At 36.9% G+C, this 23,725-nt stretch overlaps 2 protein-coding genes across 16 annotated transcripts in view; both read right to left on the bottom strand.

Moving 5' to 3' along the window:
* Nucleotides 1–1,565: 1,565 nt before the first annotated feature.
* LOC306868729 (general transcription factor IIF subunit 1-like) lies at nucleotides 1,566–8,084 on the bottom strand. Of its 4 annotated transcripts, none has more exons than XM_079415033.1 (15): nucleotides 8,046–8,084; nucleotides 7,846–7,943; nucleotides 7,186–7,227; nucleotides 6,960–7,006; nucleotides 6,770–6,842; nucleotides 6,451–6,644; nucleotides 5,491–5,661; nucleotides 5,160–5,365; nucleotides 4,934–5,087; nucleotides 4,759–4,817; nucleotides 4,544–4,675; nucleotides 4,151–4,221; nucleotides 3,893–4,034; nucleotides 3,009–3,141; nucleotides 1,566–2,409 (listed from the first exon to the last, which is right to left on the bottom strand). In XM_079415033.1, exons 3-15 carry the CDS (start codon nucleotides 7,195–7,197, stop codon nucleotides 2,205–2,207), a joined length of 1,599 nt encoding a protein of 532 aa, XP_079271159.1. In that variant the 5' UTR covers nucleotides 7,198–7,227; nucleotides 7,846–7,943; nucleotides 8,046–8,084; the 3' UTR covers nucleotides 1,566–2,204. The 4 variants fall into 4 exon arrangements, with proteins under 4 accessions (XP_079271159.1, XP_079271157.1, XP_079271156.1 ...); XM_079415031.1 differs by having other exon boundaries at nucleotides 1,678–2,409; nucleotides 4,148–4,221; XM_079415030.1 differs by having other exon boundaries at nucleotides 1,678–2,409; nucleotides 4,148–4,221; nucleotides 7,846–8,084.
* Nucleotides 8,085–8,730: 646 nt separating this feature from the next.
* LOC306868774 (uncharacterized protein) overlaps nucleotides 8,731–23,725 on the bottom strand; it is a 280,152-nt gene continuing 265,157 nt past the window's right edge. For 7 of the 12 annotated variants that reach the window (XM_079415129.1, XM_079415131.1, XM_079415130.1 and 4 more), the window contains exons 4-18: nucleotides 19,505–19,816; nucleotides 14,984–15,286; nucleotides 14,543–14,830; nucleotides 14,129–14,437; nucleotides 13,711–14,004; nucleotides 13,125–13,412; nucleotides 12,711–13,019; nucleotides 12,293–12,586; nucleotides 11,707–11,994; nucleotides 11,293–11,601; nucleotides 10,875–11,168; nucleotides 10,385–10,711; nucleotides 9,994–10,308; nucleotides 9,420–9,713; nucleotides 8,731–9,337 (exon numbers count right to left, since the gene is read on the bottom strand). In XM_079415129.1, the coding sequence (XP_079271255.1) occupies nucleotides 9,174–9,337; nucleotides 9,420–9,713; nucleotides 9,994–10,308; nucleotides 10,385–10,711; nucleotides 10,875–11,168; nucleotides 11,293–11,601; nucleotides 11,707–11,994; nucleotides 12,293–12,586; nucleotides 12,711–13,019; nucleotides 13,125–13,412; nucleotides 13,711–14,004; nucleotides 14,129–14,437; nucleotides 14,543–14,830; nucleotides 14,984–15,286; nucleotides 19,505–19,816 (4,388 nt within the window). In that variant the 3' untranslated portion in view covers nucleotides 8,731–9,173. Of the gene's footprint in view, nucleotides 9,338–9,419; nucleotides 9,714–9,993; nucleotides 10,309–10,384; nucleotides 10,712–10,874; nucleotides 11,169–11,292; nucleotides 11,602–11,706; nucleotides 11,995–12,292; nucleotides 12,587–12,710; nucleotides 13,020–13,124; nucleotides 13,413–13,710; nucleotides 14,005–14,128; nucleotides 14,438–14,542; nucleotides 14,831–14,983; nucleotides 15,287–19,504; nucleotides 19,817–21,202; nucleotides 21,694–22,086; nucleotides 22,369–22,422; nucleotides 22,482–23,725 lie in introns of those variants that run through there. The other 5 variants (XM_079415125.1, XM_079415133.1, XM_079415127.1 and 2 more) reach the window with 4 other exon arrangements.

Below are 23,725 nucleotides of genomic sequence, written 5' to 3'. Positions count from 1 at the left end.
CTGAATAGCCAGCAGGGGAGGGACGCCAGAGCTATTTAACATTTAACAAAAATATGCCAATAGAAAATGAGGTTGGTTACTTTATATATACAAAACGTGAAATTTCATCCAAGAGGCAAAATAGGAAGAAACAGAAAAAAAAATCTGATATTTAACGTGCTTATGTTAGGAGGAAATCAGAAAAGGATGTGTTTGCCCTAGAAATAAAGGTTTTTGTTTTTTTTATCTTCATCTGTCACAGCAAACTATAGTCATGTAGTGCTCTCTAGTGTTGAAAAGCGGAATTGAAATTACATATAATTTATCATCACTAGAGTAGAGCTGAATATAATGCTAGACCAGGTGTGGAGAGCCGCAGCCCTGCAGAGTTCAGCTCCAACCCCGATTAAGACTCACCTGCTTGTAGCTTCCTAGTAATCCTTCAGACCTTGATTAGCTTGTTCAGGTGTGTTTGATTAGGGTTGAATCAAAACTCTGCAGGGCTGCGTCTCTCCAGGACCGACCTTCGCCACCCCTGTCCTAGACTGAAGCGATTTGACTCAAATACTTCAAGTCCCAGAAATCTTAGCGAATTCAAAATGGCGCCCGGTCAATGACAACAGTGACACTAGTACTCCGAATATTTAAGTGCTATCGTATGTCCTCGACTGAATGACACTACTAATTAAGAGTTTCGAAACAAGTACAGAGGAAATATTTCCAAAATCTCTTATTGTGTAGGTTTTTATCGGAGAGCTCGACTTTACGAAAAGGCCCCGAGAGCAAAGAGGAATGGTTGCACGGATCATCTCAGGAAATGTTATCCGTAGTGCGTGGGCATGTTGAAGTTAGACATAATTTCATCAGCAAGGAAGAGGAGAATGCCCTTTTCAAAGAAGTAGAGACAGGACTTAGAAAAAAAGCGATATGAGTTTGACAACTGGCACGATGTACCATGGAGAAGTGTGTAAACACTGCCATCCAGCGTCATTTCATAACAAAACTCATATTGTGACTAGATTTCGGCCCGGTCCCGACGGGCCCCGACATTTTTACGCCTCTAGTGTCGGGCTTCGGCCCAATTTCCACGTCGTCGTTCAGACGCGGGCCGGGCCTCGGCCCTGTTTTGGATTTCTCATTTTTATATTGTAGACATCCATCGATTAGTGATGAAAAACATTGCCGCGCTGGTGGAAACAACACGAGACCACTGCCGCGACTGAGAGCAGCTCGATGGTTCTGTCGAAACCTGCCTGTTTAAAAGAACTGGACTGACCTTAGCACTTATCTTGGAACCCCTGTGGCTTTTTCATATTACTACCTTTGTCTGGAATTGTATCTTTCAGATACTCACACACACAGGTAGCTAAAAATGTATAAATCAGATGCATTTTCCTGGAACAACCACAGCTGTTGAAAAACTATTTTTAACATTAGGATAACATTCAGCTCACCGAAATGTTGTCCAGAGACTTGTATTGTATATATATATATATATATATATATATATGAAGGGAAACGTTTTGATGTAATGTATAATGTAAAATAAGTCGGGGAAAAGGATGAAAACAGTCTATTTACAATGTCTATTAATACATATTTTTTTGCTATCCACTATTGTGGCTTTCTTCTCAAACAATACATTACTGTTGCATACAATATGCAATTTAAATGAACACAAACATCGTTATTCATTTTGGAACAAATTTAATTTATTACTAAAGGAGAAATCTGCAAAATTTTTACTTTTTACAGCCAGTTAAAGAAAAAAAAAAAAAAAAAACAGCAAACAAATGTGATAAGAAATGAATGTAATAAAAGCCACAGGTGCAATTGTATTCTCTGGGTAAAGACCCTCTCAAATTCAGCAGGTTTTCATGAAAAATCATTGTGTTGATATTACCCAGCTTCTCTCTGATATTCAGCTTGTCATTAACAGGCATAAATGTGGAATTTACAAACACATCTTTCCTATAGCAATTACAATATACAAAACTCTATTCCATTGCTTGCTTCTCAGTTTTCTGTCTTTTTACTCTTTGGACCTCCAGCATTCTCATCTGGAACTAAATTAATAGCACTTAAATACTACTGTTAATAAATGCTGAAAGGTTGAAAGCAAAATGACATTTCAGATCAAGTTGGTAGCCTTAACCTAAACGAGCTGTATTAAAGGAGAGGCTGCTGGTGAAGGGTGATCAGTTTCACTCTCTCCTCAGCTGGGCTCACTCTGTGAGGTAGAAGTGCATCTTGTCATTGATATTCTTCCTCTCTGGGTTGAGCCTCTTCAAGATCTGGGCAAGCACATTGACTGTCTGCTCGCTGCTGAGGCCTGTACGCTTAGTCTGGAACTTCTTCAGCAGGTCTTTAGTGGTCATGGGCTTCCTGATGAGATACCTGCGCACGGCATCCTCCGTCAGCTGCACATCACTGAAGGGGAGATGGACAATTTTTTATACATGCTTGAAATAGACAATGCAATTTGTGACTGTGGCAATGCTTGAAGGGATAAAATAGGCATCATGAGCTGTAATGTGGTGGAGAATTGTGATGTTTTGAGACATTTGGCATAAACTCTGCATTATGGGTGTAATACACATAGGCCCGGTTTCACAGACAGGGCTTAGATTAAGCCAGGATTAGGCCATAGTTCAATTAGGACATTTAAGTATTTTTTATAAACATGCTTAGAAAAAAACATTACTGGGTGCATCTTGAGACAAAACAAAGGCACCGATAAGTTTTAAGATCAGTCAGTGCAAGTTTATTTCAGTCGAAACAGCTCAGACTTACATTTTAGTCTAGGACTAGGCTTAAGCCTTGTCTGTGAAACCGGGGGAACGTGTCACAGTGTTACTGCATACAGCACTGTATGGTTTAATGCAAGTTTAACTGGGTCCTTGTCTCGGGGGATAGAGGAAATAGACTTCACAGCTGAAAGCTGGAGAAAAGACCCAGGACCCAGAGAAGAGTTGGTTTATATAATATTTAAGTTGATGGTTTAGATAATATTTAAGAAAACAAAGTACCTGGAGCTGGGGGTGGATTTCCCTGAGACTGGTTGAGGTGTGCTCTTCCCTGAAGAGCTCTGAGGGCTGGGCTCCATCTTTAATCTCTTCGCCGCCGGAGTCTCTGAGCTGGGCACAGTTGTCTGACGTTTACCTGAGACAGAGGAGCAGATACATGAATTTAAAACTTTACCTAACCCTTAGTAGTGAAGAGAAACAGAGACCAGATGAAATAAGGAGATAGTAGTCACATGACATAAGTAACATCATCCTCATGCCGTCTTAGATTTATATGACTTTCTTCAGATAAACACAAAGATTTTTTTTAGACAAATAATTTATCTCTGAGTCCATATAATGCAAGAGTATGGGACTCCAAAGTTGATGCTTCAAAAACAAAAGTGAACATGACAGTCCCGTCTGCCTGCGCCACTTCTTGAGAGAGTTTGACACACTAACCAACTGAGTCATATGCATTACCCTGTTCACTTTGTTTGGCTTTTAAAGCTTCAACTTTGGAGGTCCTGTACACTTGCATTATATGGACTCAATGGATTATTTTTCAAAAAATCTTTGTGTTCATCTGAAGAAAGTCATATACATCTGTGACAGCATGTTGGTGGGTAAATGAGAGAATTTTCATTTTTGGCTGGAGTATTCCTTTACCTGAAAAAATTGATCAATTTAAAAAAATAATAATAATAAAGTAAAAAACAAATTCTATATATTTTTTATTATATACAAAAAAAATGCTACATATTAATATGCTCCTAAACTCACTTTCTTTAATCTATTTTCATGCAATTTTTTCTCTGCAAATATTTATGCTATTAAATTAAGCAAGTAATACCCTTATGCAATTAATTTGATTAAATTTTTAATCAACTGAGTTTCATGGAGTGTACCTTGCTCCAGTTTGCTGGCAGCAGCACGGAGTGTGTTGGAAGTGGCAGCGTTGTCAATAGAAGGAGTGCCAGGTCGACTTCCTGTTCTTGAACTACCTGCTGAGCCACGACCACCCCCTCTCTTAGGAGGAGTGCGCTTCTTCTGTGAGAGGGGAGACAACATGAGAGCACTGTACCATATACACATGGAGCAACATCAGAATCTTCTCTCTCATACTTTCTCCCAAACACACACACACAAATATAAACTATTACCACCATGAACAGTGCTGAAGCTGCCTCTCCTTCAATATCACTGTCCTCAGAGCTGTCGGACTCGCCACTGCTGTCTGAAACAAAGTACACAATGATTTTTACAAAATGGGAAAAAATATAGAGAATGTCAACATTATGGAGGATTATGGCACTTAAAAATGAGAAAGCATTTATCAATATATGAAGTATAATTTTAAAAGTTATATTTAAAATAATTCAATGCATTATTTTACTGTTACATTTAACTAAAATTATGAATGTCTATTTCATTCAGTTTTTATTTTTAAATGAACTGATAATTAATTCCTTCATTTTTTTAAAGTGGTATGCCTAGTATCCAATAAACATAACTCTTTCAAATACAAAGAAAAAAATCCAAAATGAGACTGCATTTACCTTTCTTTTTCTTCTTTTCCACCTGCACAGGTGTCTTCTTTCCATCTTCCTCCTCTTCTTCCTCCTTGCCCTCTTCTTCATTCTTGTTTTCTTCCTCACTCTCTTCCTCACTGTCAGACATTTCATCAATTCCTGAAAAAAAGCCATTGGAGCTTTATGGAGTTGTCTCAAATCAAGCATCAGAATTAAATGAAGTGTCTTTCAGAGTCACTAACCCTTAGGGACGTCCTCTCCCTTATTGGGCTTGGTCTTCTCTGGCTCCTCTTCTTCAGAACTAGAGCAAAGAAAGAATGATGGTGATTAGACTGCAGTAATCATGAAGAGAGACTATGGATAAAGGGCTGTTAGTATTTGGTAAAAGTAACTGTACATAAAGATTTGTGTAGTCACCTGCTCTCCTCAGACATGTAGTCCACTTCCAAGCCCTCAAAGTCACCATCATCACTATCCTCAAACCCTTCCATGTCGCTGCCCTTTTTCTTCTTCTTCTTTCCTTTGCCTTTGGGGCCTTTGTCCTTTTTAGCTTTTGACTTGGCTTCATCATCTGCATTGAAAGGCATTTTGGTAAGAAAGCCCTAAATTGGACACTCCACTCGCTCTTAGAGCCTTTGCTCACCATCTCCATTGCTGCCGTCACTCTCATCGCTGCTCATTTCCAAATCTTCCTCAAGGTCATGTATCCGCAGGTCTCCTCCCCGGCCTCCCTTCTTCTTCTTTTTCTTCCCCCCCTTCTCTCCTTCCTCCTCATCATCCCCTCCTCGCTCCTGTTCTCTGAGGCGTCGCTGAAGCATGATACTGAAGTGATTCACCACTTTGTTTCTCCTATATGGAAAAATAAGAAGATGTGATGTTTGAGCTTTAGACGCGTTTACAATTATTTGACACTGGCTGCTCAGGAGAGCCATCAGAGCTGTTCTCATGAATGCAACCACTCAACCTGCCCTCACCTGCCCCACTCTTCCTCTGCCTCCTCTGCTGTGAGCGTGCGGTGTTTGGCCTGTGGTGTGAAGTTGTACCAGGCGTGAACGGGAAACGCCTCAAAGGCCCCATCGGCAGACTGTGTAAAGATGTAGTAGGAAGCGTTCTCCGTGACGCCACCTTTTTTCAGACCCTTGAATCTGAGTGATAAAGAGGAACGATAGGGCAGTGATTTAATGAGGTGTCCTCATAAAAGGCATGGAACGTGAACTCAAAATGTTGACGGCGATTAAAATTCATGTAAAAATTTTTACATAAAATTCGATGTAAAATACTTTTGAAGTGACTCAGAGCAGCTCTAGAGATGAAGTTTGTGTTTTCATATCAGCTTATTTTTGGCATAAGAGTGTACATGGCCATTTTTTACTTGAATGAATGATGAATGAATGATGCATTTATATAGCGCTTTTATTGTGTATTGCTGTACACCCAAAGCGCTTGTGTGAGAGAATGTGTGAGGCCTCCTGTGTTATTCACTTCCAGTTATTTTTAGCTATACAAAATTTGTAAAAAAAAAAAAAAAAAACTTTTGCTGCTTGATATTGCAAACTGGTATTGGTGATCATATTAATTTAATTTATTATCACAATCATAAACACACTGGTTTGTAGTGCAAGTAATTTTTCATTTAACTGCATTTTGTTATACCTCTAGTTATTTTCATTATAGCAGCAAATGAATCAAAACCCTTACTGGCTTACTTCCACATTGCAAAATAAGATGGATAGTTAGAGAGCCGATGATGAAAACACTGTTAGTGTCATGCTTGCTTGAGTATGTGTAGTAGAAAAATCTGTGCCATTCATTCACACAGAACAACAAATATTGGCTTATTAAGCTCTATTGTAAGCATGGGCAGCTAAACTCACTCAAATGTAACACAAGACAAGTGTCAATAAAACAAACAGGATAAAAGCAGAAACTTGTACCTTCTTCCTGCCTTGCCATTAACTTTAAGGATCCAGGGCTGGTCCTCCACCTTGAACTCCTTCGTAACGATACCATACTTCTTCCTCCGTGCTTCCTCCTTCTGTTTCTTTCCAAACTCACTGCCTGCTGCCCCATCCTGCATCTCCTCCTCACCATATATACGCCTATTACTCATGTCACGCTCCATACGAGCCTAAACATTGCATATATACACAGAGAGAGAGATAGAGAATTAAAGAAAAGGCAAATTGAAAAATACAGTGAAGAAAATATGGCATGGAAGAGCAAGCAGTGGTCATTTAGTATAATGAGTGTTACCTGAGTCCATGTGGAACAACTGACTTTATCACCAGCATTGAAAGTCATTATGTTGTATTTCTTACTGGTGTTTCTGTTGGGCAAAATACCAGAAATCAGATATCAACCACTTTCTCTGTCAGCACTATAGAAACTGTAACTGAATTTCTAATAGAAGTACAATTATAAAATAGATAAAATACAAACTTACTTAGGAACTCGTACAACATACTCTGTTGTGGAGGAACTGCTGCTCCCCTGCGAACAAGAACAATCTCTTAGGCCTGAGAGACTATAATACCGACAAAATGTTTTACTGCCGATCTGTACAGCATGATGTTTGTAATAGATAAAAATTTAGACAATTTCTAAAATTACACAATTTGCATTCTGCCAAATCTGGCTGGTGTTGAACAATCCTATCAACCACAACTTACCAGTGACGTCATCACAGCAGAGCAAGAAGTCCCGTTAATAACCTGTGAAAACATACAAGTGTATGAACATACAATACACACTACAACAGAGTACTTTCACGACTCTTGCTGTGCTGACATCTAAAAACTGTGGTTGCAGCATCACCTACCACACTGTAAAACAAAAACAAAAATCCCTAGTCAGCCTTGATTCATTTATCCTGTCAACCAAAGTGTTGGAGAACAGAAGAGCTACAGACAAAAAGTGAGTTCAACTACAGTATACAGCAGTTGAATAGGTTACTTAACTAATTTATACAAAAAGTAAACTGGATTTCAGATTAACAACCATTTAAGTGATATAGTGTAATGTTGTGCTTTCTAAATGTTCGTCGGTAACTTATTGACCCTCAATATTTCATACTCATATATTTATTTTATTTTGGTAAACACTCCCAAGGCATTATGGGAAAATGAACCCATTAATGAAATCCTGGCTCTCTAAATTATTCAAAATTTAAAAGACAAGGGAATTGGACACGTTCTTGATATTCTTGTTATGCTGGATTAATTCACCAACAATAATATTATTCCTTGGACATGAGCAAAACCGCGTTAAACTCGCCGTAAACCATCTGCTTGTACTATAAGGATGTTGATGTATGTGTGAACTGAACGTACCTTCAAGCGGCTAACGCTAACTAGAGAACATCCGATGCTCTGCTTCACTTTACAACAATTAAACTTGTATCACCTCGTCCAGCTGCTGATATCCTTTCCTATTTGGGTATTCGATAAAACGAAAGAGTAAATTCACTTCCAAAAATAGATAAATAAAGGTATAGCAACACAGTTAAAGAGAAGATAAAGGCAGCCCGCACCGTCCACAACTAAAAGTCTTCTTCTCTACGCTTGTCATCAGCTTCTTGGAGACTTACTGCCACCTGCTGCACCGAAGCGAGCACTGCAGTGAGTAACAGCAGGACCAACAGTACTGAACTAATAGCGTTTTATTGTGCATATAGTTTCTATAGACAGGTATGTTTTCATTATTTATGTAAATCTAAATCATCTCAAAGAGGAAAAATAAACACACCACACACTTACTTTGGGATCTATCTATCTATCTATCTATCTATCTATCTATCTATCTATCTATCTGTCTGTCTGTCTGTCTATCTATCTATCTATCTATCTATCTATCTATCTATCTATCTGTCTATCTGTCTGTCTGTCTGTCTATAATATATAATATTATATATAATTATGATATATATCTCGATCCGAGAGTCCCTTGACATCTTCAAGAAAAGGCTAAAAATGCATCTCCTCCTTTTTGATCTTCTAACTTTAGCACTCTTTATTCTTTTTGATCTATTTGTTAACTTTAAAAAAAAAAAAAAAAAAAAAAGCCCTCTAACACTAGCGTTCCCTATTATTTTCTATTCTATCTACCTGCTTCCTGGAAACTTAGCCCTCATCCCAGAGTTTTAATCTTAAACAATGAAAATCATCATATGAACATGAAAAGACATGTTTTAAACAATAATCATCTAAACAATGAGTAAAATTCAAAGAAACCACTTTTAATGTTTCAAGCATTTCCAATGTTTTTATTGTGTATAATTGATATTTAAGCAAATTATAAAAAAAAAAAAAAAAAACTTTCAACAAAGACCTGACTAAAATAATGGCTGTGAAATTAGCCAGAACAAGACAAAATATTTTTTTATTCAAAAACAAAAACAATGCATAATTTGAGATAACATTCAGGAATAATTTGAAAAAATGACAAGATGACAAATCTGTGATGTTTACATGCACTGCTAATATAATAACAAAAAGTGTGTTAAAACCATTTATTTATTCATATTTAAATGGCCACAAGGCCAAAAGCTGATATTTACCACATAAGTTTTGCTAAGTTATGTAAATTAAAACACATAAACAAAACAACAGCAAAGAAGCAAAGTAATCTAGAAAACGTAAACACACACGCAAAATATTGTTCATGTATGCTTGACTTTGACCAAAGTCACTGTGCACCCATAGAGGAGAGAGAGGAGGAAGAGGAAGAGGAAGGCACAAGCCATATTCCAGGCCTCTTCAACTGTATCCTGTGCAATAGATTCAGGTTTGTTCTCATTCATAAATATAGCCTCTTCAAATGATACTGTAAAAAGCATAAGAATGTTAACATTTAAACTTTATTATTTCCTTGATAAAATTGTTTTAGTACTTGAAATCTAGGGTACCTGTTTTCGTTGAGATGTTAGCTGACAGGATACCAGTAACATGAGTGACCTCGCATGTGTACACCTCACCAGGTGCCCAGTCTGAAGTTTGGAGATCCAGGTGACTTCGGATGCTAAATTTTCCATCAGGGCCTTTTGCAGGGTTAGTGATCCTGTGGGCAAACACCTCAGTCTTACCTTGCCACCAGGTGATGTTGATGGCAGGTGGGCTGAAACCAAATACCAGGCACACTAGCTCAGGCACACTAGGACCCTGCAGCAGCTCTACAGATGGAGGAGAGCGAATCACAGAGGCTAAAAAAAATAAAAAAATAAAATAAAATAAATAAGTGTTAAAAGTTATATTATTTATATATATATATATATATATATATATATATATATATATATATATATATATTTAAATTATACTTTTATAATAATTGTATTAATATAACTTAAATTGAAACCTTTCTTTATAATGGTATCAAAATTTTTCAAAACCATATAAAACCAACAAGAATACAATCTCAGCAAATAAATCAAATCAATCCTATTTAAAATATCAGGTCAATTTCTTTCACATGGCACCCACCATACAAGTTGTCTATAGTGGCGGTGATTGGAGTTTGGGATGACTCATGAGAAACAACACACGAGAACGTGCCATCCTTCCACTCTGATGCAGGCAGCATTAGGGCACTATGCATTGCAAAACCTCCTGAAGTGTGAGCAGCCACAGGACTGTTAGTGAACTGAGACACATCTAGTTGTGTCCCATTTAGTTGCCACTGCACAGAGATATCAGATGGGAAGAAACCAGTGATCAAGCAAAGAAGGCCGGCATTTTGGAGTCCAGAGAGATCACTGTCTGAGGGTCTGAGGATTCTCACAGTGGGTTGTTTGGGGTCTGCAGGCATAGGGCAACAATTAGTAATCAGAAAATATTCTCTGTAAAGGCAGTGTTGAGAACTGTGAGTGCTCACCTCGGGTTTTTGAGATTCTCTTATGCTGTGTATCATTTGAGCACAGATGCTTAACCTCACAGGTAAAGGAAGCATATGCATTCCAATCTGTAACTAAAACCTTCAAAATAGCTTCTTTGCTTTGAGTCCCATTGTCATGAACTCTAGGCTCTTGTTCATGGCCATTTGGATTGAGAACGATACCCTTCCCTTTCCACTGAATGGAGAATAACTTGACCCTCTGACCAACAACCAAACATTTCAAATTCACAGAGGTGTCAGATCTCACACTACTGAGGGATGGACCCACCAGGTAGACCTCTGCCCGCTGACTGGATGGTGCAATCACTGTTGGAGAGTGAACACATGTGTTGAGACATTACATTTGCTGACTCAAAAGTAAGGAGAGAAACCAAACATTCTTGCATAAACTATAATATTATCAGATATCTGCATCTCATTGCAATGTTGACTGCAGAGAGCGGGTTCCTGTCACATCTGGCATGTTTACCTGTGCAGATACTGGTGATTTTCTTAGCAGTTTTCCCCCGGTGTCCGTTATTGATCTGACAGGTGTAAGTGAACCCTTGATTCCACTCTTGCTGTGGCACCAATATCTCACTGTACGCTTTTATAAGTCCATTTTCCATCATTGTGGGGTCTAAAGCGCTGCCAGATTTCTCCCTAGATTCTGAAAGCCACTTGATGTTTGGGTTGAACCCTGTCGCAGAACACAGCAGCTTCTGTAAGTCTGAACTAGATCGACCAACACTGGGAACAACAGCAAGCTCCATGGTAGCATCGCCTGAGGAAAAAAGTGTCAAATGTTCAATGAAGGAAACTAAAACATCATGAATAAAATTCGATACATTATCAAATACTGTCCCCAGTAAAGTTAAAGAGGTATTGATGAAATGTTCATTCCTCACCAAAAATGTTTCCAGTAGGTTGGGATGTCCATGATTTGAAGGGCCAATGAACTTTACAGGTAAAGATTTTTCCATTCCTCTGGTGGTCTCTAGGTATCGTGAAATGTGTGGTCAAGGACCAAATGTTTTCAGACGGGGCCCAATACTCACAACTCAATTCTGAGATATCAACATTATTAGCCTGGAAGGTGATGCAGACCTCACCAGAGGGGAGACCATTTACAACACACTCCAGCACAGGACTGGCTGTCTGCATTGATTTCACGAAAGGCCTCCTGATCACCACTACAGGATCTTTCTTTATATTATCTGAGGAGCAAAAATACTCTTTATCACATGATATCTGGATTTTAGAAGCTAAATTGTCATCAAGTGCTTTGACAAATTCAGATCAGTTCAAAGGAAATCACTTACCAACTGAAATGTCATCCTTCTCTGCTGGGAAACATGGATGTGTAGCGGAACAAACAGCAGACTTAAGAGTCAGCCAATCATTTCTGGACAAAGTCAAGTTGCTCACAATGTTATTGGACTGGTCTCTGGCTTCTTTGGTGGCTCTTTTACTTACACTGTCTGTTGACCATGACACTTCAGTGTTGTCTGGTGCTTCAACAACACAGGAAATCGTGACCTTATCCTCCTGAATAATGTCTCTGAGATGATATTTCATTATTTGCACTGAAGGTTTGGACAAAGATTGTGCTGTACAGGGTAAAATGAATAGAGTTAACGTTACATTCAGCTGAAAATCCTGTGATGATGCTTATACTGTCAAGAATAAATGTTAGTAGAAATTTTGAAAAGGATATTGAGAACAAATAATTTCAAAAGAATTCCAGGTGATTTTTCAGACATAAGATCTGGTTTGTGACCTGAGACAGTATTTTGATGTAGTTCTGCAGTAAAACTGTTTTAGTTTTGTACCTGGAATTCTGTTCAAAATATTACTTGATCTCTGACTACAGAACAACTGGGTTCCTGTCACATCTGGCATGTTTACCTGTGCAGATACTGGTGCTTTTCTCAGCAGTTTCCCCACTGTGTCCGTTATTGATCTGACAGGTGTAAGTGAACCCTTGATTCCACTCTTGCCGTGGCACCAATATCTCACTGTACGCTTTTATAAGTCCATTTTCCATCATTGTGGGGTCTAAAGCGCTGCCAGATTTCTCCCTAGATTCTGAAAGCCACTTAATGTTTGGGTTGAACCCTGTCGCAGAACACAGCAGCTTCTGTAAGTCTGAACTAGATCGACCAACACTGGGAACAACAGCAAGCTCCATGGTAGCATCGCCTGAGGAAAAAAGTGTCAAATGTTCAATGTAGGAAACTAAAACATCATGAATAAAATTCGATACATTATCAAATACTGTCCCCAGTAAAGTTAAAGAGGTATTGATGAAATGTTCATTCCTCACCAAAAATGTTTCCAGTAGGTTGGGATGTCCATGATTTGAAGGGCCAATGAACTTTACAGGTAAAGATTTTTCCATTCCTCTGGTGGTCTCTAGGTATTGTGAAATGTGTGGTCAAGGACCAAATGTTTTCAGACGGGGCCCAATACTCACAACTCAATTCTGAGATATCAACATTATTAGCCTGGAAGGTGATGCAGACCTCACCAGAGGGGAGACCATTTACAACACACTCCAGCACAGGACTGGCTGTCTGCATTGATTTCACGAAAGGCCTCCTGATCACCACTACAGGATCTTTCTTTATATTATCTGAGGAGCAAAAATACTCTTTATCACATGATATCTGGGTTTTAGAAGCTAAATTGTCATCAAGTGCTTTGACAAATTCAGATCAGCTCAAAGGAAATCACTTACCAACTGAAATGTCATCCTTCTCTGCTGGGAAACATGGATGTGTAGCGGAACAAACAGCAGACTTAAGAGTCTGCCAATCATTTCTGGACAAAGTCAAGTTGCTCACAATGTTATTGGACTGGTCTCTGGCTTCTTTGGTGGCTCTTTTACTTACACTGTCTGTTGACCATGACACTTCAGTGTTGTCTGGTGCTTCAACAACACAGGAAATCGTGACCTTATCCTCCTGAATAATGTCTCTGAGATGATATTTCATTATTTGCACTGAAGGTTTGGACAAAGATTGTGCTGTACAGGGTAAAATGAATAGAGTTAACGTTACATTCAGCTGAAAATCCTGTGATGATGCTTATACTGTCAAGAATAAATGTTAGTAGAAATTTTGAAAAGGATATTGAGAACAAATAATTTCAAAAGAATTCCAGGTGATTTTTCAGACATAGGATCTGGTTTGTGACCTGAGACAGTATTTTGATGTAGTTCTGCAGTAAAACTGTTTTAGTTTTGTACCTGGAATTCTGTTCAAAATATTACTTGATCTCTGACTACAGAACAACTGGGTTCCTGTCACATCTGGCATGTTTACCTGTGCAGATACTGGTGCTTTTCTCAGCAGTTTCCCCACTGTGTCCGTTATTGATCTGACAGGTGTAAGTGAACCCTTGATTCCACTCTTGCCGTGGCACCAATATCTCACTGTACGCTTTTATAAGTCCATTTTCCATCATTGTGGGGTCTAAAGCGCTGCCAGATTTCTCCCTAGATTCTGAAAGCCACTTGATGTTTGGGTTGAACCCTGTCGCAGAACACAGCAGCTTCTGTAAGTCTGAACTAGATCGACCAACACTGGGAACAACAGCAAGCTCCATGGTAGCATCGCCTGAGGAAAAAAGTGTCAAATGTTCAATGAAGGAAACTAAAACATCATGAATAAAATTCGATACATTATCAAATACTGTCCCCAGTAAAGTTAAAGAGGTATTGATGAAATGTTCATTCCTCACCAAAAATGTTTCCAGTAGGTTGGGATGTCCATGATTTGAAGGGCCAATGAACTTTACAGGTAAAGATTTTTCCATTCCTCTGGTGGTCTCTAGGTATTGTGAAATGTGTGGTCAAGGACCAAATGTTTTCAGACGGGGCCCAATACGCACAACTCAATTCTGAGATATCAACATTATTAGCCTGGAAGGTGATGCAGACCTCACCAGAGGGGAGACCATTTACAACACACTCCAGCACAGGACTGGCTGTCTGCATTGATTTCACGAAAGGCCTCCTGATCAACACTACAGGATCTTTCTTTATATTATCTGAGGAGCAAAAATACTCTTTATCACATGATATCTGGATTTTAGAAGCTAAATTGTCATCAAGTGCTTTGACAAATTCAGATCAGTTCAAAGGAAATCACTTACCAACTGAAATGTCATCCTTCTCTGCTGGGAAACATGGATGTGTAGCGGAACAAACAGCAGACTTAAGAGTCTGCCAATCATTTCTGGACAAAGTCAAGTTGCTCACAATGTTATTGGACTGGTCTCTGGCTTCTTTGGTGGCACTTTTACTTACACTGTCTGTTGACCATGACACTTCAGTGTTGTCTGGTGCTTCAACAACACAGGAAATCGTGACCTTATCCTCCTGAATAATGTCTCTGAGATTAGATTTCTTTATTTGGACTGAAGGTTTGCACAAAGACTTTGCTGTACAGGTGAAATAAGTAAAGTTAGCTTTTCATTCTGCTAATAATCACATGTAATGATGCTCATACAATAGATATACTTTCAAACATTTCAATGAGCCAGACATTAGGTTTTGTAAGTTGTTCATTGCTTTCTTAATTATGCTCAACTTACCCATGCACGTGTTATATGTGTAGGTTTTCTTGAACACTTCAGAGTTGTGGGTAGCTTTACAAGTGTACTTTTTGTCTTCGTATGAGGCATTGATAAATAGCTGACTTATGTAAGTGTAGTTTTTCTCGCCTTTATCAGCGTTCTGAAACTTTTTATCAATTTGACCTTTGACAGATTTATCACCTTCAAGCCATTGTACAGTAAGTTTGTCTGGGAAATAATCATTCAACTGGCACTCCAACACAATCCTGCCACCATCCTCTCTACTCAGCAGAGTAATAGTAGGCTTATAGACACGTATTGCTATTAAAATAGAGACAAAAATCCATTGACTTAGGCAGTGTGGTACAAAAAAATCTTCAAAGTTTATGAAAATGCTTATTCAATCAATTCAAATAGACATGCAAATGAATGCTGTTGATGTTTCAGTGTGGTGGTTATTTACATCATGGGAGTTTTTAAATGTTGCAGAAACTGAAAAAAAGACGGACAAATGAGGAAATCAGAATCATGCTTCAGTGAACATAGCAAATAGCAGATGGAAATGTTAAGTAACAGTCAAGCTGAAATAGCCACCAAAAGCAGAACTGAAAACCATCTGCATCTCTGAGACACGGTTGAGCACATCTGCACAGGAAAGACACCTTGCCATTTACATAAAACGACTTGCTTGTTATGCAATTTATATTTTAATATACTTTGCAGCATTAAATATTTACACACAAATATTCACATCTCACAAAGAACAAATCTTGCAGATTTAGAGAAAATTAAGCTTTGGATTTAAGAAAATTATGTGTAAGTTTTTACATTCAGAAAACAGGTAAATATTTCAAAAGGGCTTTTAAATACTTCTCTGTGTTAAATTTTTTTACTCCTTATGTAGATTAAATAAACATGTTTATAGCAGCATTAGAGTTGATCATGCAAATTAAAGTTTCTCCTTGAGATGAAATTCTGTAAACTTGAGAGAAAAAAAAAAAAATACAAGGGCAATCAAATGGTTTCTTTCTTTTATTAAAGTAAAATTTAAAAACAAACATCACAATCACATATTTACAATAATGAAAAAAGAATAGAGCTGTTTTTCTGAAAGATCTTGCATGTCTTGCATGTGATAGGAATCTATCATTTCACCTGAAAGCATAAGTTGACACCAATTAGAGCCAGAAAAACTAATTCTATTTAACATGCATATGTTAAATGTATGTTAAAGTTAAATATATGTTAAAAAGTTAAACTCCCCAAATTACCCATGCACGTGTTATATGTGTAGGTTTTCTTGAACACTTCAGAGTTGTGGGTAGCTTTACAAGTGTACTTTTTGTCTTCGTATGAGGCACTGATACAGGTGTATATATACATTTTTTATTTCAATTTATGTTATGTTATTTATGATGTATATTATTAAATATTTGGACACAAAATTAAAATGTTCCTATAAAATCTAGTCTCGTGTTTAGCCTAAATTAAAAATCACCTAGAAGAAAAATCTAAAAATTGTATACCTTAACAAAAGTAGCCCCTATGCTGTAGAACAAGGTGATGAGGAACAGGAAAACAAAGGTTACGGCGGTGTTTGCAATGCCACTATCATCTGTATCAATGACTCCGTGAAGGGGATGCTCTAACCACACAAGCCATGCTGCGGGAACAGACAAGAACACATTTGAATGACTTACAGGACAACAACGCCACTTTCCAGCGCAAACTTGTTCTCTTATAATTATAATATTTTAATCACTTCACCTGCCCATCCTCATATAAAATTAGTGGACTGAGGGCAAAAGGAAACCAATTAGAATATTGTGACAGAGAAAGAACCTTGATTGAATTATACTGTTTTTGAAATTTGAGGATTTTCATCTGCCATGTTTCATCTTGTTAATTATGTAGCACATTAACTACATAATTAAAACACAATAGAAATATTAGCAAAGATTGGTGACCCTGACAACCTCAAATAAGTCAGCTGAATGTGTCTTGGCATGCTGTAGACGAACTGATGTGGCTATAAATGATCAATCTCTAATAACTGAAGTGTTATGGAGAGCATTATGTGTTTAGGTGATTATAATATCAAACAGTACACATGACATACAATATGCACACACACACACACACACACTGACAAACATTTCCTTCTATTTTCTAGCATTTTATATGCCAGCTAATGGTACAGCTTTAATGATATTTTGTCTTTTTTAACTGCAAAGTTATATATTTAGATTTTATATATTTTAAAAATATTTATTTATTTTTATTTATGGGTATTTCTTAATTAGTTTCAAAATTTGCTTTGATTATTATTCTTCCATTTTTTTATATTTTAGCTGAAGTTTCATGTTTTAATTTGAATACATTTTGTGTCATTCAATAAATATATATATATATATATATATATATACACATTTTTTATTTCAATTTATGTTATGTTATTTATGATGTTTGTGATCTTTAATGCTCAAATATGCTGTGACAGACAAATATGATAAACTGGTATAATAACAGAAATTAAATGCAAAGGAATTATGCTTTGTTTCTTTTTTTTATTAGTATTTTCGTAAATGTAATGTTTAAGAAAGTATCTCAAAGAAGCAAGAAGCCACAAACATTAAACACCAACACAATTACAAAAACGGACATGCAACTCAAAAACCAAAAGAGAAAAAAAAGAGAAGACAAGATGAACACTTAACAGGCATGACAGGAAGACACCACATACACAATGCTCTAGGCCTTGCAACATGCAGGTGTATTCATACTTAGATTAATTACACCTGCCTTTTCAGTATTATCATTAATAGATCTTGTCAGTACGCGCATTTTGTCATCAATGCCTTCGTGATACACGACACAACTGAAGCCTGTACCATTCTTCCACTTGGAATCATTAACTGTTAGCTGACTGTAGACTGAGAATAATTGACCATTCTTAATTGGCAGGCTAGTGCTGTATTTAGAAGTCACAGGTTCATCATCAGCAAGCCAAGACACAAACACCTCTTTGGGGTAGAAGTCCTTCACGTAACATGTCAGGGTCATCGATTCATGCGATTTGTGCTCTGGGGGAGCTAACATGAAAACAGTGGGTTTCTTGGAGTTTTTATTACCTAGTAATACAAGATCACAGTTAAGACCAGAATGAGTCATGAGTCATTTCCTGATTATTATTTTTTGGTCAAACTCTATATTAACGTCAACTGTAATGAAAGATTGTATAAATCAAGAGACCTTGTCAAAGCATGAATTGCATGATGTTTTACAAAAAGAAAAACCCATACCATTTTCTCTGACGAACGTAGTCGTCTTTGGCCCTGCTAGCTCTTTGTGTTCAACGGTGCATGTAAATTCAGTGCCGTTGCTCCATTCTTCATAGCCTATTGGGGCGTCAAGTTCCACATGTTTTTCGTTGCCCTTTACATCTTTGTCAACGATGGCATTACCATTCGCTGTTATTGTTATTTTGGTGAATCCTGGATTTTCTGATGAAGCTTTGCACTTCAGCTCTCCTGTTCTATCTTTCAGCATGGCTTCAAGGGAGGGAGGCACTATATCAACAGCAACATCGCTGCATTCTTGAATAACAGCTGGGTACAAAAAGCAGACAGATTTGGGAAGATGTCAACATAATATGAATAAAGAAATAGAAAAAAAAATTCAAGAAACATTTGTATTTTCAGAACATTCACAGTTCTCAAGAGAAAAAGTACCTGTATATTCGTACTCTTTTTCTTCATTTCCAGCCGTGTGCACGAACTCGCACTTAATTTTGCTCTCTGGCTTCCAGCTGGAGGCACTGATTTGCAAAATGCTCGTGGCGCTATATTCGGTTACTGAGCCTTTCTTCTCACTTTTTTCATATTTGTCTATCGCTTTTGTCACCTCCTTACCATCCAGAGACCACTTAAACGTGTATGTTTGAGGTGAAAACCGTTGGGCTAAACATATGAAGGTTGCTGTTTCATTGTCTAAATCCATTTTTGTAGGTACTGTTAAGTACAGAGTTGCATGCACATCTGGCGGTGGGGCTGGCAACATACAGGAGAAAGCAGAGGGGACATGAAAAGCAAAAGAAAATAGTGCAGCATACCTTTTAAAGCAAGCCAATAAGATGCTACTGTAGTTCAGTTTGAATGTTAAATTGTATTTAAATTATTTGTTTCTTCTTCTCCTATTTTGGTTTATACAGCTGGGAAAAATCTTATATGTCACTGCATTACCTACTGAAGTATTTCTGAACGCCTAGGGGCATTTCATTGATTAAAGAAATCATGTAACTTATAATGGGCTTTTCTGTTTAAGCATTTTTAGATTTTAACCTTGCTGTTCTCCGCTGGTGTAAACATTGACTGACACCAGACTTTGATAAGGAAAACTGCTTGACATTCACAGTTATAATCAAACATGAGCCTCCACAAAGAAACAACAACATCACCTTAATCCAACAGCAAGAGACTATAGAGAGACACATGAAGTAGCTAATGTAAAATGTTAGACATTTTAAAAAATGCAACTTACGTGGTGGAAGTAGAGGAACAACAGTTTCTCTTTTGCCTCTAGAATTGGAAGCTTCGCATTTGTATGGTTTTTTAGGATCCAACTCGCTTTTTCTCACCCGCATATGGCTGATTTTGGTATACTCTCCATTCCCCCCGAATGCTGGATACTGCACGAAATCACTCAACTCCTTCGTAGCATAATCCGTCCATTTGAAAGTAAGTGAGTCCGCAGGTGAGAAACCTCTGGTCAAGCAGCCAACGGTGACGAACCCATCAGAATCAGGAGTACACTGAGACAAGGCGAAGATTGACTTTGGTGGAGATTCTTCAGCTGTAGAGACAATACATTTGGACCAAATAGAAACAAGTATTTCGATGAGTCGCATATTAAAACACAAAATTTTGCGAATTAGGTCAAATATTTTTTTTTTCTTGGATGCTGTAATAAATTAAGTGTTAACCTATATATCTAAACTGATTTATTACTGGAAATTTTGACTGCATGGATTACTTTCCAGTTAGTTTCAAATGAATCGTTCACATAACCTATGAAAAGTTAAAACAAATATAACACTTTAGTATAGGAACCAATTATCAGGCTATTAGTTGTTTATTATCATGTCTATTATTAACATATTGACTGTTTATTAGTGATTATCGTCAATTTGATTTCACAGATACTATTTAAACTAAACTGATCTACACATGACATCTCTGAATTCAATAATGAAATGCCTTTAACTGAAAATTGAGTGTTTAATCTTATTTCTATACATTACTGCACTCTATCCTCCAATTTGATACTGTTAAGTGCTCTTGACACAATCTGTATTGTTAAAAGCACTATATAAATAAAGGTGACTTGACTACTTATAAAGCACATATTCTGCATGACGATATTCTACATTCCTTAACCCGATCCGATATACCTAAACTTAACAACTACCTTACTAACTTAAAATAAAATTAGGAGTATAATTAATGCAAAAGTCGTAGTTAATGGTTTTTTAATAGCGAGAATTGGACCTTAAAATAAAGTATGATCCAACGAACAAAAGAAAACTGAGAATTAATGTATACATAGCCTACACACATTATATATATATATATATATATATAGCATTATTGTAACATTGAATAATTTGAAAAGAGATAATTAGCCTAAATCAATTTGTAATTATATTAAAAAGCGGTCGGGTATCGACATAGGACCCACGACGGTGTTTTACTTCGGCCTATTTATTTATTTAGAACTGAATTTGTATTTTAGAAAATGTATTTTCTTAGTAATAGCGGAATTCAGTTTATTATTTTAAAATAAAAAATTTAGGCCTAGTGGTCACAGCAGTGTAAAAAGTTTAAACGCACGAGACGCGTTGCAGTCTAGTTATTTAGTCATATTTAGCTGTTTTCAGCTTCTAATATTTGCACAGATTAACAACACTTGCGAGAACAATGAACAGTTAAATGTTGTTTAACAATAACTGCTGTTATTGATTTTTGTTCGTTTTTAGCATCTAGGCCTATACAACGAAACACTACTAAAATTATGTAGCCCAGTCTTTAATATTTTCTAATGGAATAACCATTCATTTGACAACAATCAATATTAAACTGTTAATATATAATACGAAAACTGTAAATAATAACACATGCATGTGGCATTTTGTCTTATTTTACGATACAGCTGTCCATGCAATTAATAATAAAATCTTACTGTTTGTTACGGTGACTTTGGTGCCGCTTCCCCAGTAGTCGAAAGCCCAGCTACACAATATTATTTTAATGTTACAGCGCAGAATAAAAATGCGACTCAGAAATGCTCAGGATCTGTTAAATGACCTGTAGCCGATTCGTTGTTTTATCTGAATGCGCATGTCATTAAATTATGTCAGATTTAATTATTCAGTTTCTAGCAAAACTCTAAAGACATGTCCCGACTTTAATTGTCCTAATCGTAGAGTAAATATCCAAATAAATGTTGCGTATATATATAACTTTTTGACAAATTAGCCTACCGGTCACAATTTTTCGTACTTAAATCAGATTTTGTTTTAGTAGGTTTTTCTTACCTGACGAGACGGTGACCTTGGTTCCTTTCCCCCAGTAGTCAAAAGCATTGTCACACTGACCGTTTTACCCATGGATATTGTACAAAAATAGCTATTATGCACGCTCGTATGACACGTCACTTTTATTTATTATCCTAATAAGCCACAAATTTATTTATCATTTTAATTCAGTCTAAGTTTTTTCTTGCAAAACGGACAAGCGGTCTGTACATTTAGTTTGATCTATTAGGGTATATTTAAAATGCATGTCAACGTTTATGAAAGATTTGAAGTTTACTTCTTACCAGATGTCACTGTGACCTTGGTTCCTTTCCCCCAGTAGTCAAAGGCAGCGTAGTCACAGTGATACTTTTAATTTATTCAGTGCACAAAAACGTTTAAAAATACCAGCAAATCCAGCTACAACCCTATTTAGTCATAATTAAATGCAACATTGTCCATGATTTCATTTTTTTAACTAGTTGACTAAAAAGTCTGTTACTAAACATGCATTTTTTTTCTCTAACTAAACAAAAATCTGACTTCTTACCTGATGTTACAGTCACCGTTGTTCCCTTTCCCCAGTAGTCAAAGCCATAGTCACAACGAGAATATTTACGATAAGAGCCATACCATTACCCTAACAGTACATTTACATGGTCTTTTCTTAGGCCTACGTTATCAGCTAGTTTTTAGACATTTTAGTGCGCACTTTCTTTAATCTGAGAGTTTTACTCGATATTGTTTACGATTACCGACGCCTCTTTTGCACTATTAGCAAAGAATTGTGAATAGCTACGCTGCATGCTATTTGTGGCAAGACCACTTACCTGATCTTCAAAACTGTATAAAAATGGAATAACAGAGAGTCTCAACAATATCTTACCTGAGGAAACGGTGACTTTGGTTCCTTTCCCCCAGTAGTCGAAGTAGTCGACACAGTGACTGGTGCCTTTGAGTTACTAACCAAAAACCCACAAGAAGAAGCAATGTTCATGTGATCAAACCTCAAAGCCGACTTTTATTTTACCTTTCTTTTAAATGGATTCAAACATCTCTTCAGCCTGCCTTTCTGTATAGCTGCCCTCCAGTGTCGGTTAGAAATATGATTTGCACTAAAGATAGCACTAATGCTCTATACTATCCAAAACATTAAGACACTGATATTAAAATGTGAAACCATTTAGGCTATAATAACCTTATATAATAACCTTGCATCTGCCCTTACTAATAAAAAAAAAAAAAAAACTTTGAGATACTCTTATAAGTTTTGCATCATTTATTGTCATTAATTCATTAATTCATACACACACAGGCCTACATACATACATACAATCAACTGTTAATTCTGGTCCTTGAAATATAAAATTTTTTTAAAAGTAAAACACCTTGTAGGATGCAAACAACAAATGCATTAACCACCGTTATCATGGGAAATCCTATAACAGCTGAAAAGATCCTTCAGCAAAGATATATCTTTCTTCAATGGACATTCAAACTGATGTTTTATTGTGAATATGAGACTGGGCTGAAGAATGAATGCGGTATCAGATACAAGTGAAACTCGCTCAGTCCTTCTCTCTCTCATAATGCTCTACATAATACAGTAAACTGTTCACTTCAGTGAAGCAACCCAACATTCCTTTGTTAGTTCTGAAGTGACATTTTCTATTTAGTAATAGAGGCTTGGGCTCATCTGATAAACTGTCAACCTGAGATTTGAATCAGTGGCAGAAGGAAGTAGTGTTTAAGACACTCCTATTTATTTACATACATGTGCTGTCAAACTTTTGTAAAACCGCAATATCACACGAGTAGCCATGGGTTCATATCAGAATCACATATGTGCTGATGTGGAGCCATTTTGCACAGCTACACTGTATAATAAATAAATAAATAAATAAAAATCCATAGTTTTTTCAGAAAATAATTTTGGCAGTTGTGGTCGCTATGACACATGACACTAAAATAATGCAATAAACATTCATTAAACAACAGAAGATGTACCATAAAACCCAAATGTACACAACTGGTAACACAAACTATTAAGGAATATGATTATTTAAACAAAATACTTTCAAAAGTTTTCGAGCGTCACGCAGGGAATTCTTGGAATATCAGTTTGCAGTTTTTGACAGTTTTCAAATGATATATTGATTTTACTTCTAAAAACTGTACAATTAACAGCA

Source organism: Barbus barbus (genome assembly GCF_936440315.1).
Source record: "Barbus barbus genome assembly, chromosome: 4".
In the NCBI taxonomy this organism is placed as follows: domain Eukaryota; kingdom Metazoa; phylum Chordata; class Actinopteri; order Cypriniformes; family Cyprinidae; genus Barbus; species Barbus barbus.
This window is presented reverse-complemented; position numbering and strand designations above follow the sequence as displayed.

Bases quoted from the DNA above. Each gene is read 5' to 3' on its own strand.
- LOC306868729 (XM_079415030.1), bottom strand. The intron at 5,088-5,159 runs GTGAGCAAAGGC...CTTTCAATGCAG, and splicing joins TGACGGCAGCAATGGAGATG to ATGATGAAGCCAAGTCAAAA. The intron at 4,676-4,758 runs GTTAGTGACTCT...GCTTTTTTTCAG, and splicing joins GGGAGAGGACGTCCCTAAGG to GAATTGATGAAATGTCTGAC.